The sequence below is a fragment of the Theropithecus gelada genome, chromosome 3 (assembly GCF_003255815.1).
Source record: "Theropithecus gelada isolate Dixy chromosome 3, Tgel_1.0, whole genome shotgun sequence".
In the NCBI taxonomy this organism is placed as follows: domain Eukaryota; kingdom Metazoa; phylum Chordata; class Mammalia; order Primates; family Cercopithecidae; genus Theropithecus; species Theropithecus gelada.
The window spans coordinates 116,104,223-116,121,610 of NC_037670.1; the positions used below are offsets into that span (position 1 = coordinate 116,104,223).

The window sequence follows — 17,388 nt, forward strand, 5'->3', positions numbered from 1 at the left end:
GCCCGGCTAAGCCCAGGAGTCTGAGGCCACGATAAGCTGATTGCACCATGGTAACCAGGCCTGGACAAGAGAGACCTAGTATCAAAAAACAACAAAACAAAGAAAAACAAAAAGGCAAAGCACCTTCTGGGTAAACATTACCTTGGCTGTGCCTTGGTAAAAATTAGGAAAAACTACCCCTACCTCTAGGTAGATGCATCTCATTGCCAGGACACACTACTTGCTACAAATAACCTGCCTTCATCTCATTGGCTGGGTGCCCATCTGCATAGCTGCACAGCACAATCCAAACCAACTGTATGTGGTAGCCCAAGTAAACTGAAATTATTCCAAATAAACTGAAATTTAAGCACTTGAAAAAAGCTGAATACTCATTATGAAGACTGTGTGGTGTTCTAAAAGTTCAATGTTCAGTGTCAAAATAGTTTAACAAGTTTTACTGAAGGGTTCAGACTTTCTCTCCTTAATAACTTAATGTAAAATGATGCCCAGAGTACCACTGCAAATTGAAGTCACTTTTTTTTTTGAGACGGAGTCTCGCTCTGTCACCAAGCTGGAGCGTGGTGGCGCAATCTCAGCTCACTGCAATCTCTGTCTCCGGGGTTCAAGCAATTCTCCTGCCTCAGCCTCCCAAGTAGCTGGGATTACAGGAGCACACCACTATGCCCAGCGAATTTTTTGTAGTTTAGTAGAGACAGGGTTTCGTCATGTTGGCCAGGATGGTCTCGATCTCCTGACCTCGTGATCCGCCTGCCTTGGCCTCTCAAAGTGCTGGGATTACAGGCGTAAGCCACCACACCCAGCCAGACACTGTTACTCTTAAAGTCAAAGGATCATAGAGTGACTTTACATACCTTTTAGTTATTTGAAAAATTTGGGGAACACTGATAATTGAAGGGAAATAAACCTGCAAATAATTTCCCAAGTTCCATTTAGATTTTTCAAAGGTTGTCTACAAAACCTGATATTTACACATACATACATGTATTTGTGACAGAAAATGGAATAATTTACAATGGAAACAGGGTTTGCATGTATGCACTGTAAAGACTCTTATTGAGTCTACTTAAGGTACTGGTATGAAAAATACAGGTGTTAAAAAGCCAGTATTCATTGATGCTGTCCAAACAGTCAAATATATGCAGGATAAGCATATGAACTAGTCCTATACTGAGAATCATATATTTCAAAAAAAATTATGACTAGTAACCTAATTTTTAGTGACAGTATATTCATGTACTATGCAATAGCACCAACTGAATGTCACTGGTGGTAGGTAGTCTTACTCCTATAAGAACATACTCAAAGGCAAATGCCTTATATCCACAGATTCAAATAGACATTTCTTCTATTTGAATTTTCTCTTCTCCAAGTGGTTGTAGTGCCAGATCAAGCCAATCCTTGTATATATCCCAAATTCTTGTATATACCACTGTATCTGTAATTCAATGCCATCCTTTTCTTTTTCATCTCCTACCAAATTAGGGGGGTAATCTTTTTCTTTTTTGAGATGCAGTCTCACTCTGTCACCCAGGCTGGAGTACAGTGGTGCGATCTCGGCTCACTGCAACCTCCACTTTCCAGGTTCAAGCAATTCTCCGCCTTTGGAGGGAACAGCTGGGACTACAAGCACATGCCACCTTGCCCAGCTAATTTTCTGTATTTTTAGTAGACAGGGTTTCACTATGTTGGCCAGAATGGTCTTGATCTTCTGACCTTGTGATCCACCTGCATTGGCCTCCCAAAGTGCTAGGATTACAGGGGTGAGCCACCAGAGAGTCAACTTTTGAATATTCTCAAAGTTATTTACAAAGGTAAATAATTAAAAATAGCAGACAAATTATATTCCACTTGGTAGCCTGGTTAAGTCTTTCCTTCATGACTTCTGGCTACCACTATACATAATCTAATTACTGAGCACCCAAATACTAGCATGGTCCACCAGTGACCCTCAAGTGTCAATATTTCTGATGATTTCCAGAATTCAAACATTGAAATGTATTTTCCCTTTCTGTATGAAATTCAGGTTTTTCAAGGCAAGGTCATCCTATCCTGATAATCTTTTTAAATTTACAATACAACTAGAATATCCAAATGTATAATGCTAAGTTTGATATTCCCCAAATTTCACTTTACTGGTGGTTTTCAGTGACCAAGCAAATTATTATTCACTGTAATACTCAGGAAACAATTATGAACATATATATTATGTAAAATAAGACCAGTCACAAGTTTATACTGTAATTTTTCTGTAACAGTCATTCAATTCTGTAGAAAATTGCAAACGTTTATTTTTAATATTTACATTTGGTTCTGTAAACAAAGCCGGTAAAAAAAATTTCCATACATATTTATAAAAATTTCAAGAATATGATCCTTATCACTTCTGAAAAGTATGCATTTTTTAAAGTCTAAAAGCCAGTAAATGTAGAAGTTGAAGGGGACGAGAAAAACGCTGTTAACAGATTATTTGAATTTTCCTCTTCCCAAATATCTAAAACACTGCATATACCACTGTTTTCCGTGTAGCTTGTGAAACCCAAAAATTCTGATTTCTCTTCACTAGTCTGAAACAAGTCTAGTAAAGATTGTACTGGTGAACTACAAATTCTGTTTTCTTCTTGTGTAATAAATTCAGTTCTTTTATCAAATTCAGCATTTGGTTCCAGATTTTCTTTTCTATTTCTTCCTAATAATATTTTCACTTTTCGATGTATTTTACCAGAAGGTAAACTATCCATATTCTTGATGTCACATTCATTGGGTTCCTCAGGAGGAGTATGGGATGGAGCCTTTGCCTGAACAGTTAGGTGCTCTTGTGAACTGTTTATTGTTATCAGACCAGAATCATGAGTAAATATTGAATGAAGGTCCTTTTCCTTGAGATCCTTTGCTGGAAAAAGCATAATATCTGACTTTTGTTTTGGTTGAGATGCACTATTATCTGTACTGAAATCAGAAACATGTACAGATGCCTTTATGTTACATTTATAGTGATCTGCCCTTAGTTCTTCTAAGTCATTTTCACTTAACGTGTGTTCGGAAATGTCAAGAACGCATTCCTGTTTGTTTCTATGTAGAGGTAGCTGTATAAAACTCTGTCTTATGTCATTTTCAGCTGCACTTAACATGGAACATTTATTAGTCGTTTTCTCATTAAGCCCTCTTAATTCATTTGAAGGGTAGGGGATGGGCTCTGAAATAAACAGAATCTCTTTTTCAGTTTCCTGGGTCTCTTTATACAGGAAATTCTGCTCCATCACCGTTATATCATCTTCCCGGCAATCTTTCTGAGAAATATGTTGGTATTCCACTTTTTCCTTTTGTTCAGTCTTTTTCAGGACATTTGCAGAAACAGGAGAAAGGGATCCAACACTGTATTTTATTCTTTGTAGGAAAAATAAAAGAAAAATATTAAAATAATTGCTATCAAAAATTCCTGAGTAGTTACAAATTAAATTAGTAAAAACATTATATAATCGTTAAGAAACCTATTTAACTTAGGAAATTTTACAAAAATACAAACATCTTAACATTTTGCCAAATTAACATGAGCTGTTTTTAAAGTAATACCACTTTTCAGATATAGCTGAAAACTCTAGGGTACCTCTGTTCTCCTCTACATTCCTTGCCTCCCTCCCAGAGATAACCAATATCCTGAATTTTGACATTTAAAATTACTTTAATCATGTAAATGAAAGAAAGATGATAGTAAAGGGATCTGAGTCTGCCCCTAATTTTGCTTTCATTATTCTGAACAATTTCATAACTTCTGTGCTTTGATTTACATTAATGCACATTTTACTTTTCATTTTACTTAGCAATGTGGAGAATAAGTATTTACTGAGAAACCTATGGCAAAAACATATATTTTAAATTTATATTTAAGAATATTTAATATCGAAGTGAGCTAGAAACAGTATCTTTATACTTTCAAAGGTGACAAAGTTGTAACTTTTGAGCTTCAAACATATTTGACCTAAAATTATTTTCTTCATGGAGCATCTTGATATCCCTGAAATGCCAGTTTGTATTAGACAACCCTAAATAATATACCATTAGAGAAAAAGTTAATAGCTCACCAATTACATTTTATGTCCCGCATGTCACAGTGTGAGAAATGATACAATTTTTCCTGCCCCTTCAACCAGAATGTTCTTTTTTGTTTATCTTGTTCATACATTTACTTACAATTCTCTTTGAACAAATAGGCAATAAAAAATGTAAAAAAAAAAAAAAAAAAAAAAAAAAGAAAACTAGTCTAACCTGGCTTTTAAGTCCAAGATGTTTAGGAGACTTGCCCACAGAAGTAAAATTAGTGCACATAAAAATAAGACCATCAAGGAACAACCAGTACTAGCTCAGAATTTTGCTACAGACAGAATTTTTAAGGAATTATGAGTTCTTAGAGTAGTCCGCATAGGCTTTTTTTTTTTTTTTTTGAGACAGAGTCTCTCTGTCAACCAGGCTGGAGTGCAGTGGCCTGATCTCAGCTCACTGCAACTTCCCCTTCTTAGGTTCAAGTGATTCTTGTGCCTAATCCTCCTAAGTAGTTGGAACTACAGGCATGTGCCACAACTAATTTTTTTTTTTTCAGTGGAGATGGGCTTTCACTGCATTGGCTAGGCTGGTCTAGAACTCCTGGCCTCAAGTGATCTGCCCGCTCGGCCTCTCGAAGTTCTGGGAATACAGGTGTGAGACACCCTGCCCAGCCACAGTAGCCCACATAGTTTTAATATTTGGAAATACGCCTCCTCTTCAAATCCACATTCAGTCAGTCATGAAACCATTCTGAATGTCACAGAAATATGGGATTTAAGAACTGTTCTACCTGAAGTAAAAAACTTTCTAGTTAATTTTCAGAAGCTGCATCTTGGTATCACATTTCTAATCTTCTTTATGCCTTAAATAAGATTAGTCTAAGAATAAAGACTAACTTAATGAGTTATCACCACCTCTAGGGTATATCCATATGAAAGCATTTCTTTTTAAGTTTATGGGAATAATCTAATCAGGACAATTTTTGTCTATGTGCAGTTAGTGTACATTGAGCAGTACTGTATTCACACTTAAAAGTCCTGTCAGTACCTTTAGTAAATATACCCATCATAAGGTTTAGGCAAAGATATTTAGTGAAAATACAAAGACCTAAGAGGCAAGTGGAGGAAGGTTTCTTAAAACTCCTTAATATTACCTAAAAGTTCAATAAAACTTTTTAGTCTGAGTAAATGGTAAACTTTATGGTTCTCTAGCCTTCAGTCTATTTTTGTAAATAAAATTGTATCAAAATACAGCCATATCTATTGTACAAAAAAGCTAGTTAGTTGTAACATAGATCTGACAGTAAACACAACCTAAAATATCAACTATCTGGCTCTTTACAGGAAAAGTCTGCCAACTCCTTCTAAACTACAACGTCAAGAATGAGACTAATTAGTGGGGTGTAGTGGCACATGCCTGTAATCCCAACTACTCAGGAGGCTGAGGCATGAGAATCTCTTGTGTGTGGGAGGTAGAGGTTGCAGTGAGCCAAGATTACACAACTTCACTCCAGCCTGGGTGATAGAGCGAGACCATCTCAAAATAAAACAAAAAATTTGAAAAAGGAAAAATTTTAGATAAAAAGAAAATTTAAAAAGAATGGAACTAAAAGTAGTCTAAGGTAAGGATCTTTGATAGTAGGGAAGAAGGGAAGGGAAGAAGTTACTGGTTTTTAACCATATTTACATCCTGAAAATACATATTCCTTCTAAGAAAATAGAAGGCAAACTGTGTTTATTTTTAGTTTAATAAAATAGTTTAATATTCTAGTATTATTTATTTATTTATTTTTGAGACAGAGTCTGTCACCCAGGCTGGAGTGCAGTGGTGCAATCTTGGCTCACTGCAACCTCTGCCTCCCAGGTTTCAAGTGATTCTTCTGCCTCAGCCTCCTGAGTAGCTGGCATTACAGGCGCACATCACCACACCTGGCTAATTTTTGTAATTTTTTTAGTAGAGACAGGGTTTCGCCACATTGGCCAGGCTGGTCTCAAACTCCTGACCTCAGGTGATCCACCTGCCTCACCCTCCCAAAGTGCTGGGATTACAGGCATAAGCCACCACCCCCGGCCTTCTAGAATTTTAAACTTAGGTTGATAAAACTAATTACCTTTTCTTTTTAGGTGTGTCCTTTTCATATTCCACAAAGTCAAAAACTAACTTAGATACAATATCATCAACAACTTGATACTGGTTACTCTGTGCAAAGTTTCTGTGTTGCTCACTTAGAAGGTGCTAAAACAAAATTAAAAACATATATCAAAAAACTGTATTTTAAAACCAAGAGATGCCTTTTAAATTAAGGTTTTCTAACATTCTCATGCTCCTAAAATTAGGTTTCCAATAACTACTCCAAAGATAATACCCTTTACTAGACTTCAAAAGACATTTAAAATAAAAATAAAATAAAATAAAATAAAATAAAATAAAGTCACTTTTGAGAAGCCAGTAAAACTACTTTGGTTTTTAGTTTTCAGTGAGAAAAGACAAATACTAATTTGTAGTTACAACGGAACTGAAAAGAATGAGCTATATAAGAAAACGAAGACACAGGTTGGGCGCAGTGGCTCATGCCTGTAATCCCAGCACTTTGGGAGGCCGAGGTGGGCAGGTCACCTGAGGTCAGGAGTTTGAAACCAGCTTGGCCAACATGGTGAAACCCTGTTTCTACTAAAAATACAAAAATACAGCTGGGCGTGGTGGCACATGCCTGTATTCCCAGCTACTTGGGAGGCTGAGGCAGGAGAATCATTTGATCCCAGGAGGTGGAGGTTGCAGTGAGCTGAGATGGCACCACTGTACTCAAGCCTGGGCAACAGAGCAAGACTCTGTTGCAAGAAAAAGAAAAGAAAAAAAGAAAAGATATAGACAGAGAGATATAACAGTAACATTTTGGAAAACACGTTTCCCTCTATTACTTTGTCTTCAAGCAATTATTACCAAGTAAGGCAGGGCTTACAGAGTAATAAATAATTGAAATGTAAGTTAACATAAAAGAATCCAGAAAGTAGATTAAACACATGAACCACATTAAATGCTGTGAAGTACTAAAAAAGCCAAGATTCATAATTGAAGAACACATTTGAGAATGAACAAAAATGATCTCAATTACCCAGTGCTCATAACAGAATATACAGAAGTTACTCTCATTTTTAAGAGCAGTCAAAACCACCAGGCACAGTGCCTCACGCCTATAGTCCTAGCACTTTGGGAAGCCAAGGATGGTGGATCACCTGAGGTCTGGAGTTCAAGACTAGCCTGGCCAACATGGTGAAATCCCATCTCTACTAAAAATACAAAAATTAGCCAGGCATGGTGGCGCATGCTTCTAGTCCCAACTACCAAAGAGGCTGAGGCAGGAGAATCTCTGGAACCCGGGAGGTGGAGGTTACAGTGAGCTGAGATTGCATCACTGTACTCCAGCCTGCGTGACAGAGCAAGGCTCCATCTCAAACAAAAACCAAAAAACAAAACAAAAAGAGCGGTCAAAACCAAAAGTAAACAAATTTACAGCATAGCGAGATAAAATTCACAGCAAACAAAGTTCCTTGTAAATAGGTGGAACCTCCAGCCTAACTTTATTATGTGTCTGTCAGCTGATCAGGAAGGGAATTGTACTTAGAAGCTTGCCTCTAGATGACCATGAAAGAACCTAATTTCTATTTCCCTAGTTTCATGCAATTTTACATTTTGATGATTTGATTACATTTCCAAAAACTAAATTCTCCACTGGTCACAAAAAGCCACAATGTATCCTGGAATATATGTGTATTCCTCCCTTCCTTGCAAACTTTACCATTTACAAATTATATATGCCCAGCAATAAAAATAAGCAATTATTAAAATTTAAAAGGAAACATCAAATCTGTAAGCTCAGATTCAGTCTACTAATGTTCTGGGAAGGAAAAATTCCAACTTTTATTTAGTTCCCCTCTAATTTCCATTATGTTCTTCTTATTCATCCTTACAGTCTTAATTTAAAAGTCACTTGTGTCCGGTTAGGCCTTTTGAGACCCTAATTCTAGGTTAAATAACCTCATTATTTATTCCCATTGCCTTCATACTTTTGTGAAACTCATCACACTTGCAAATACATATTTTGTATCTACTCTGCCAGACCATAAGGTGCATAAGGGTAGGGATGTCCACCTTATCTGTTGCTTTTTCTCCAGTACTAAAAAATATTTGTTAATTGAATCCCTTGATACAAGTGTAATTGAATAATTACGAAACCTAACATCCAAAAAATATTTCTTTACTCTTAGCAACTAAGAAACATAAATGAAAACTGTAAAAACATGACCTTAAATTTCAATCCCAACCTCTAATCTCAACATCTGCTTTCACTAATTCTCCTTCTTTGTGGAAACCATTGAACAATTTTTTTCATTTTTTAGCCTCGACATTTTCTGAGCACCAAATTAAGCATCCATTCTAGAGTATTTTGTTGCTACACCAGCAAAGTAAATCTTCAGAACCAATCTGTAATTTTAATTTTCAAAATGATTTTCAGGAAGGGGAAATATTTCTGAGATACTTTAGCTTCTGATTAAAAGCAATTTTAGACTAACCATAGTTTTCTCATTTATTACATAAAAACAAAACAAAAAAAACTGACACAAAACACTAATATATTTTGGTTTATAAAACAAACTTCAATTCAGAGTCTGAAGACAGATATGTTCAAGTATTCTTTCCCCTTAACTTTCCCACCATCTTCTACCAAAACCAAACCAAACACTAAAACAAACCTATCTACTACATAAAAAATAATTCCAACAACAGCTGACAATAAGCAATTACTGTGTGCCACTGTCCAAGGTCACACAGCCAGGGAGCCAGGATTCAAACCTGGCAGCCTGAATCCACAGCTCTTGCTCTTTTCATCAGTTTGCAAACTATAATAGTTCCCCCATTTTCACCCTATATACCCTACCCCTTCCAACTCTTCCATTTCTTTCTGCTACCTCAATGGTCTTTACTTCTTTCAACTCTTCTTTTCCCATTATAAATAATAAGCTCACTTTTTAATTGCTAAGGTTCAAAATACTATAGTAACCCTTGACTACCATTTTCACTTACTTGCAACATCCAATCCATTGGCAAATCCTCTTGGTCCCACCTTTAAAACAAACCCACAATCTGACCACGTTTCAGCACTTCTACTACCACTTAGTCTGGACTACCAATATCTATCCCTTGGTCCCATCAATCATTTTAAATTGGGACTTTTGCACTTGCTTATCTCAATATCCAGGTCTTATTACTTCACTTCTCTCAGGTCTCTACTCAAATGTCACCTTATCAGTTAGGTGTTCCTTGTCTAGGCTAAATAGCAACATCTCCATTCCTATGTTCTGTTTTTTCATAGCACTGATCTAATATTTTCTGTATACATTTTTATTACTCTTTTATCCTGTGGTTACCTATCTCCACCCCTACCCCACCCCCACCCTACAGAATATAATCTTCACAAGGGTAAAAAATTAAGTCTGTTTTGTTCAATGCTGTTTGCCCAGAGTAGTCATCAGTAGGTAGCAGATGTTCAGTATTTGTTGAATAAATAAAATTCATTTTCAATACTCATTTCCTCCCTTGAGTTATTAAAATGTAAAATATCTCCATCAGAATAACAAGCTAAAATTTAAAACACAAGTATTAGAGTTTTTGAAACAAGCCCCCAAAATATAAAATCTCATTTACAGTTTCTAGATCTTCATATTTCTGCAAGCAACATTCGCAGTATCCTTTTTTCTTCTTCTCTTTCAACTGGAGTTGAATTGAGGTTCCACCATACTTATCGCCATCCGTTTGGATTCTGATGACAGAAATACATGGTAAAGAATTAACTGCTGAACCTAAGGAATAACTTTTAAACTTTATTGTCTTAAACTATCACACACAGAATCTGCGTAATTTGCAGAGACTTATATCAGCAAGTACTTTTTTTTTTTTTTTTGAGACGGAGTCTTGCTCTGTAGCCCAGGCTGAAGTGCAGTGGCGATCTCCACTCACTGCAAGCTCCGCCTCCCGGGTTTACGCCATTCTCCTGCCTCAGCCTCCAGAGTAGCTGGGACTACAGGCGCCCGCCACCACGCCCGGCTAATTTTTTTTTGTATTTTTAGTAGAGACGGGGTTTCACTGTGTTAGCCAGGTTGGTCTCGATCTCCTGACCTCGTGATCCGCCGGTCTCAGCCTCCCAAAGTGCTGGGATTACAGGCTTGAGCCACCGCACCCCGCTCAGCAAGTACTTTTAATCATATTTCTTTATACTATATTGAGAAGCAAACTAAAGATTTAATGAATAATCTGGAGAATATTTCAGATCATTCAAGATAAACTACACAGTTTCATTTACAAATATTTTAAGACCCTCCCCACCTCCATCTAGACAGATTCAGACTTATACAGAGGGAAAAGTAATCAGAATAGTAATTACAAACACAAACAACCATTATGGCATAAACCAAACTATTTCAAATCTTTACAAAGAAAAGTTGAGATGAAATTCTCAATATTCCTTCTAAAAGTAAAGATTCAAACCAACCTTAGTTTAACCTGAGTTTGCTTTTGCATACTAGATGGCTTGTCTACATCAAATGGACTGCAGGGCTTCTGAATAGAATAATTTATAAAAGGCATATTGGTCAGCTGAAGATAAAACGGCCTATAAAGTCTAAAAGAATAGAAAGACAAATACATGAGCTTCTTTATGATTAAAGAAAAAAAGTTTTAAAGTTTTGTATTTCAAAATCATATAATTCAGCTGGAATCTGAAATAAACAACAGAAATTATTTAGGCTTCCCTTCAAAAAATCAATTTCAGGCCTAATATTTTTAACACTTACACATTTTAAAAATTGTGGTACAATTCAGTTGCATTAAGTATTCACAATTGCTGTGTTACCATCACTGCTACTATCCATCTTTTGTAAGATGACATATTTTCATCTTGCACAAACTGAAACTCTGTACCCATCAAACAGTAACTTCCCAAATACCCTTTCTCCATATCCCCTGACAACCACCATTCTACTTCTTATCAATTTGACTTATGTAGGTGCTTCATGAGTGGAACCATGCAGTATTTTTCGTCTTATTTCACTTAGCATGTCTTAAAAGGTTTATTCATGTTGCATGTATCAGAATTTCCTTCCTTTTTAAGGCTGAATAATATTCCATTGTGTGTGTGTACACACATCCCACATATTATTTATCCATTATTTGCTGATGGACTTGGACTACTTTCACTTTTTGGCTGCTGTGGAGTTTTTAATAGTAGCCATCCTAAATAATGTAAAGTGGTATCTCACTGTGGTTTAGATTTGCAATTCCCTAATGATTAGTAATGTTGAGCATCTTTTCATATGCTTATTGGCTATTTGTGTATCATCTCTGGAAAAATGTCTATATTCAGCGCTTTGCCTATTTTTAAAACTGGGTTGTTTTGTTGTTGAGTTGTAATTCTTTATATATTCCAGATATTAACACTCTTATTAGACATATGACTTGTTCAACCTGAGAAAGCTGAAAAAAAAAAAATAGATATATGACTTGCAGTATCTTCTTCCATTCTTTGGAATGTTATATATCCCTTTAGGCATAGAAATTTGTATTTTTGATACGGTCCAATTTAATTATTTTATCTTTTGTTATCTGTGTTTTTGGTGTCATATCCAGTAAAGCACTGCAAATCCAATGTCATGAAGCTTTTCCCCTATGTTCTCTCCAAGAGTTTTACTATTTTAGGTCTTTGGTCCATTTTGAGTTAACTTTTGAATATGATGTAAGGTAGGAGCCTAATGCCATTCTTTTGCATGTGTATATCTAGTTTTCTCAACGCTGTTAAAAATGTTGTCCTTTCTGCATTAAATGATCTTCATACCCTTGTTGAAAATCATTTGGCCATATGTGTGATGGTTTATTTCTAGGCTTTCTATTCTATTCCATTGGTTTATGTCTTTATTCTAATACCAAATTGTTCTGATTTCTGTAGCACTACAGTAAGTTTTGAAATCAGGAAGTGAGAGACCTCTTATTCTGTTGTTCTTTTTTTTTTTTTTGAGACGGAGTCTCACTCTGTCCCCCAGGCTGGAGGGTAGTGGCGTGATCTTGGCTCACTGCAAGCTCTGCCTCCAGGGTTCATGCCATTCTCCTGCCTCGGCCTCCTGAGTAGGTGGGACTACAGGCGCCTGTCACCATGCCCAGCTAATATTTTGTATTTTTAGTAGAGATGGGGGACGGGGTTTCACCGTATTAGTCAGGATGGTCTCGATCTGCCCGCCTCGGCCTCCCAAAGTGGTAGGATTACAGGCGTAAGCCACCATGCCTGGCCTTTGTTGTTCTTTTTAATGACTGTCTCAGGTATCCTGCATCTGTTACAATCCCGTATGAATTCTAGGATACATTTTTACTATTTCTGCAAAAACCATCATTGAAATTTTGATAGGTATTGCACTGAATCTGTAGATCACTTTGGGTGGCATTAACATCTTAACAATATTATGTCTTCCAATTCATGAACATGGGCTATCCGTTCGTATACTAGTGTCTTTTCTAGGCCTCTTTTTGAATTGCACTTTTTTCTTCACAGGAACACATTTCATAAAAAGCAGTTTTCAATACACTTTTGTCACCTCAGTGTGAATACCCAAGAGAATTAACCACACATGTCTAAATTAGTAAGTAGAAAGAAAAAAGAAAGTAATCTAATTCTCTCATGGCAGGCCTATTTATATCTGAGGTCTTCATTAAGATTATCCCACATGGCTGGGCGCAGTGGCTCACGCCTGTAATCCCCGCACTTCGGGAGGCTGAGGCAGGAGGATCACTTGAGGTCAAGAGTTAGAGACTAGCCTGGCCAATATGGTTAAACCTCATCTCTACTAAAAATACAAAAATCAGCTGGGCATGGTGGCGTACACCTGCAATCCCAGCTACTTTGGAGGCTGAGGCAGGAGAATTGCTTGAACCGGGGGTGGGGTGAATGTTGCAGTGAGCCGAGACTGTGCCACTGCACTCTAGCCTGGGTGACAGAGCAAGACTCCATCTCAAAAAATCAAAACAAACAACAACAAAAAGACTACCCTACAGTACTTCAGAGTGAGTTTTGGAAATCAACCACGTGAGATGTTATACTTAGATTTTCTATTTCTAAATAGCATCTAATAATTTCTTTTTTGCAAATGTAGGCGTAATCTTTCAGTAGTTCTAAATCATCTGGTACTGCATTTAGCCAGAGAATAATTTAAATACTAAAAAATAGTGTCATGATTTTTCTAAACCAGCTATTTCAGGGATATCTACAACATACTGAAACTAAATTTAGTCCTTGAGCATAAATGAATTAATGTTACTTTCATTAACTTGTGCCGCAAGCACGTTAGCATAATATAAATCAAACACAAAGGAACCTAACAGTACTAATCGAGCTAGCCTAATTATTTAGGTGATTTTCCCCTTTAGTACTGCACTTAAATCATACAGATTGGACTTAGATACTTACTGGCTCGTATCTTCCACCTTTACAAAAGGCTTTTTCAGTCTTCCTGCTTGAGAACATAGAAAACATATTAGATACTTGCAAATCCAGGAATTTTTTTTTTTTTAAATAAAACTACTATGGCAAAACAAAACAAAACCCCCCAAACAAAAAACCATGTATCCACTTTAAAGTTTTAAGCCTCAGATGAGGTACTTCCATTACCACCTCATTTCCAAAAATAACAGAAGCTCTCTCTATATTCTGAGATTCTTAAACTGAATGGAACCCTCAAATGAATAGGATTCAGGAGGGTCATAAATTAGAACAGGAGAAAAACTACACTATTGTTTTCACTAACCTCAAACTGCAATTTAGCATTTCCTCCAATTATAAATGTAGCATCACAGTATTTGCAGTACCTGCGACTTTGATGCTAATAGAAACAGCACAGACTTTCATCAGTTATGAATTGCTTGAGTAGATATCTCACAGCATTGTTTACGCTTATCAATTCAAAATGACAGCAATTAGATTCACTGCTAGAACCTGTTCTGTGTAATAAAAAGCAAGTTATCACTATTTCATAATTAAAAACTATTTTGGTAACTACATTTTAATGTAATTCATTTTCTTGGTAGTCTAGTGATCTTTAAAAGAAACGTTTTAAAAAAACATTATTCTGAGAATGCGGTCCACAGGCTTCACCAAACTTCAACAAGGATCTATGTTCTATAAAGACCAAGAAAGTTGTGAACAAGTCATTTAGAGGGTGGTTTACATGATTTTAGAAGATCTTTTATGATTTTTCAAATGCAAACCAAATACACTTAAAGATATCAAAATACTTACTTCTTGTTTTTTGTGCACCAGCACCAACTCTTTTCCCCTAAAAAAATATATATATACACATAGTGAAGATTGGCTTTGAAAGTACAGTTAAAACAGCAACTGCAATTGCTCAATATCTTCAAGATTAAAAAAAATCATGCGGAAAAGTACTATATCAAAGAAGGATTACTCTTTGTTAAATAAAACTAGTTTTTAAATGTTTTACAATACACTCAATAAGTACCTTGCATTCTAGCTATAACTGATCTTGACTTCATAAAAAGAAATCAACCAATAATGAAAAGGTAGTTAATGAAATTTTTTTTTAAAGTCATGTTATTTTTATGCCCTTATTCAGTAAAATATTTGTGTTAGAGTGAATAAAGCAATTAGTCAACATTTATTAGTCTGTCAATTTAGGCAAAGATTCAATATGTCCAAGATGGATAATCAACTCTACTGATTACAACTAGAAATTCTGGACAACACTGAATAAGCGACCACCTGAAGAATGAAAAGTAAAATAAGCAGGCAGATTGTGGAAGGAAGTCCAAACTGGAACCTTCAGTCATGGAGTTAGCAGCAGTGGCAGAGCCAGCAGCTAAAACTCCTATCTTTCTGGCTGGAAAAACCAGGAATGAGGTTCAAGTGGTCCAAAAATACCAAGAGAATCCCTATATTATTTTCTTTTCTCCCACAGTTCTACCCTGAGGGTGGGTCCCAATAAGGAAGCTGAGATTGTAAAGGTAGAACAAGCTTAAGCTAACACTGAGAAACCCTCACTTTCTGACTAGAAGACCTGGGAAAGAGGCCACTGTGAGCTAGAGATTGATTCATGAAAAGAGCAAGTTAGAGAAAGCGATCTCTAATTCCCTGTATAAATCCATGCAAGTGCAGCGCTTACCTCCAAGTTGCACATGCTAAGGAGAGACCCAACACAGCATAGCAAAGGCTTTGAAAATTGAAACTGAGATTAATTAGATCCACCCCACCCACAATAATCAAGACAGAACAGTTTGAACAAAACTGGGATAACTGTCTGCTAAAACAATGGCAGAAACAAAATCAGCATTCTCCAGACTATTAGAATAGATATAGAGCCTACACAACATTTAGAATGTCCAGTATACAGTCAAAACTTAAATTTGACATGTAAAAAACCAGAAAAAAACATTATCAATTTTTGAGAGAAAAGGACAATCAGATGCCAACCCCAATATGTTCCTGATACTGTAATTATCAGAAAAAGACTTTAAAAGTAAAGGTAAACACACTTAAGATGAATGGAAAGAGACAAGTTCTCAGCAGAAAAACTACAAATAAGAACCAAACAGAAATAATAGGACTGAAAAATATACTATCTGAGTGAGATACAAAATTCACTGGATAGGCTCAATAGCAGAACATAGATGACACAATTAAGTATTAGTGAACTTCAAGACAAATTAATAGAAATCTCCAATTGTAAGAAAAGAGGAAACAAAAACGACTAAGAAAAAAAGGAACAGAGCCACAGGGACCTATGGAATAACATCAAGATGTCTAACTTTATTGTCAACTGGAATGGTGGAAAAAGAGGGGAGAGTTTGGTGAAGGAAAAAAATTAACAAAGTAATAGCTGAAAACTTTCCAATCAATAAGTCCTAAAACTAAACCTGGTCTTACCGTAAGAAGAAGCAATCATACTCTTTGGTTATTTACCCAAATGAGTTGACAACATGTCCACAAAAAACCTGCACATGGATATCTATATTAGCTTTATGCAATATTGTGAAATATTGTGAAAATTTACACAATCAATAAGCTCAGTGAACCAAGTGTAGGCACAATCGAACTTCTGAAACCAAAGGTAAAGAAAAAAGTCTTAAAAGCAGCCAGAGAAAAATGATACAGTACGTATAAGTGAACACCAATTTGAATGACCACAGATTTCTCATCAGAATCCATGGAGACCAGAAGACAGTTTTAGGATCGGAGTAAGGTGCTGAGATAAAGAACTTTCAATTCATTATTCTTTTTCCAGTAAAGACATGATCACATGAAGGATATCTAAGAGAATTCCTTGTGCCATCAGATTTGCTCTAAAACATGCTAAAGTAAGTTCTTCAGGCTAAAGGGATATATCCGAAGAAAACCTGTAATTTCAGGAAGGAAGAGTAATGGAAAGGTTAACATCTGGGTTAATAGGACTATTTTTCTCCTGTTACTTTCTTTAAAACGCAACTTTATTTCTCTTTTTTTTCCCCAGAGACAGGGTCTTGCTCTGTCGCAAGCAGTGGCGTGTTCTTGCATTACAGCAACCTCCGCCTCTCGGGCTCAGGCCATTATGCCACCTCAGCCTCCTAAGCAGGTGGGACTATAGGCACATGCCACCATGCCTGGCTAATTTTTATATATTTTTTTGTAGAGATGGGGTTATGCCATGTTGCCCAGGCTGGTCTCAAACTTCTGAGCTAAAGTGATCCACCCACCTTGCCCTCCCAAAGTGCTGGGATTACAGGTGTGAGCCACCAGGCCCAACCCTAAAATATGACTTTTTCAAGCAAAAAGTTTAACATTGTCTGGTGACATTTTCATTATAAGATGTAATACACATTAGGACACAAAGGTTGGTGGGGAAGGTAAAATGGCTTGAATATTTTAAGGCTTCTACATCTTATTTGAAGAAGGTAAATGTTAATTCAAGATAGACTGCGAAAAGTTATGCATGTATATCGTAAATCCTATAGCAGCACTAAAATAAAAACAAAAATGAAGAGAGTTAAAAAGCTGGCAGATCAATCTGAAAGAAGGCAGGAAAGGAGGAAACAGAGGAATAATATACAAAGGGCATCAACAGAAAACTAACAGTAAGTTGGCAGACCTAAATCCATTATCAATAATTACATTAAGTATAAATCACTTAAACTACCAATTAAAAGACAGATTGCCAAATTTGATGAAAAAGACAACATCTGCAAGAAGTCCATTTTAAATATGCAAAAGACTGCAAAAAGTACTATGTAAATACTAACAAAAATAAAGCCAGAATGGCC

The 17,388-nt window shown here is 36.2% G+C and overlaps 1 protein-coding gene across 4 annotated transcripts in view; it reads right to left on the reverse strand.

Annotated features, from left to right (window-relative positions):
- Positions 1–1,039: 1,039 nt before the first annotated feature.
- Positions 1,040–17,388, reverse strand: part of DBF4 (DBF4 zinc finger) — a 33,972-nt gene continuing 17,623 nt past the window's right edge. The window contains exons 7-12 of one of the 4 annotated variants that reach the window (XM_025379800.1): positions 14,375–14,411; positions 13,547–13,592; positions 10,589–10,717; positions 9,745–9,859; positions 6,152–6,276; positions 1,040–3,387 (exon numbers count right to left, since the gene is read on the reverse strand). In XM_025379800.1, coding sequence (XP_025235585.1) covers positions 2,412–3,387; positions 6,152–6,276; positions 9,745–9,859; positions 10,589–10,717; positions 13,547–13,592; positions 14,375–14,411 — 1,428 coding nt within the window. In that variant the 3' untranslated portion in view covers positions 1,040–2,411. The remainder of the gene's footprint in view (positions 3,388–6,151; positions 6,277–9,744; positions 9,860–10,588; positions 10,718–13,546; positions 13,593–14,374; positions 14,412–17,388) is intronic. The other 3 variants (XM_025379804.1, XM_025379801.1, XM_025379803.1) reach the window with 3 other exon arrangements.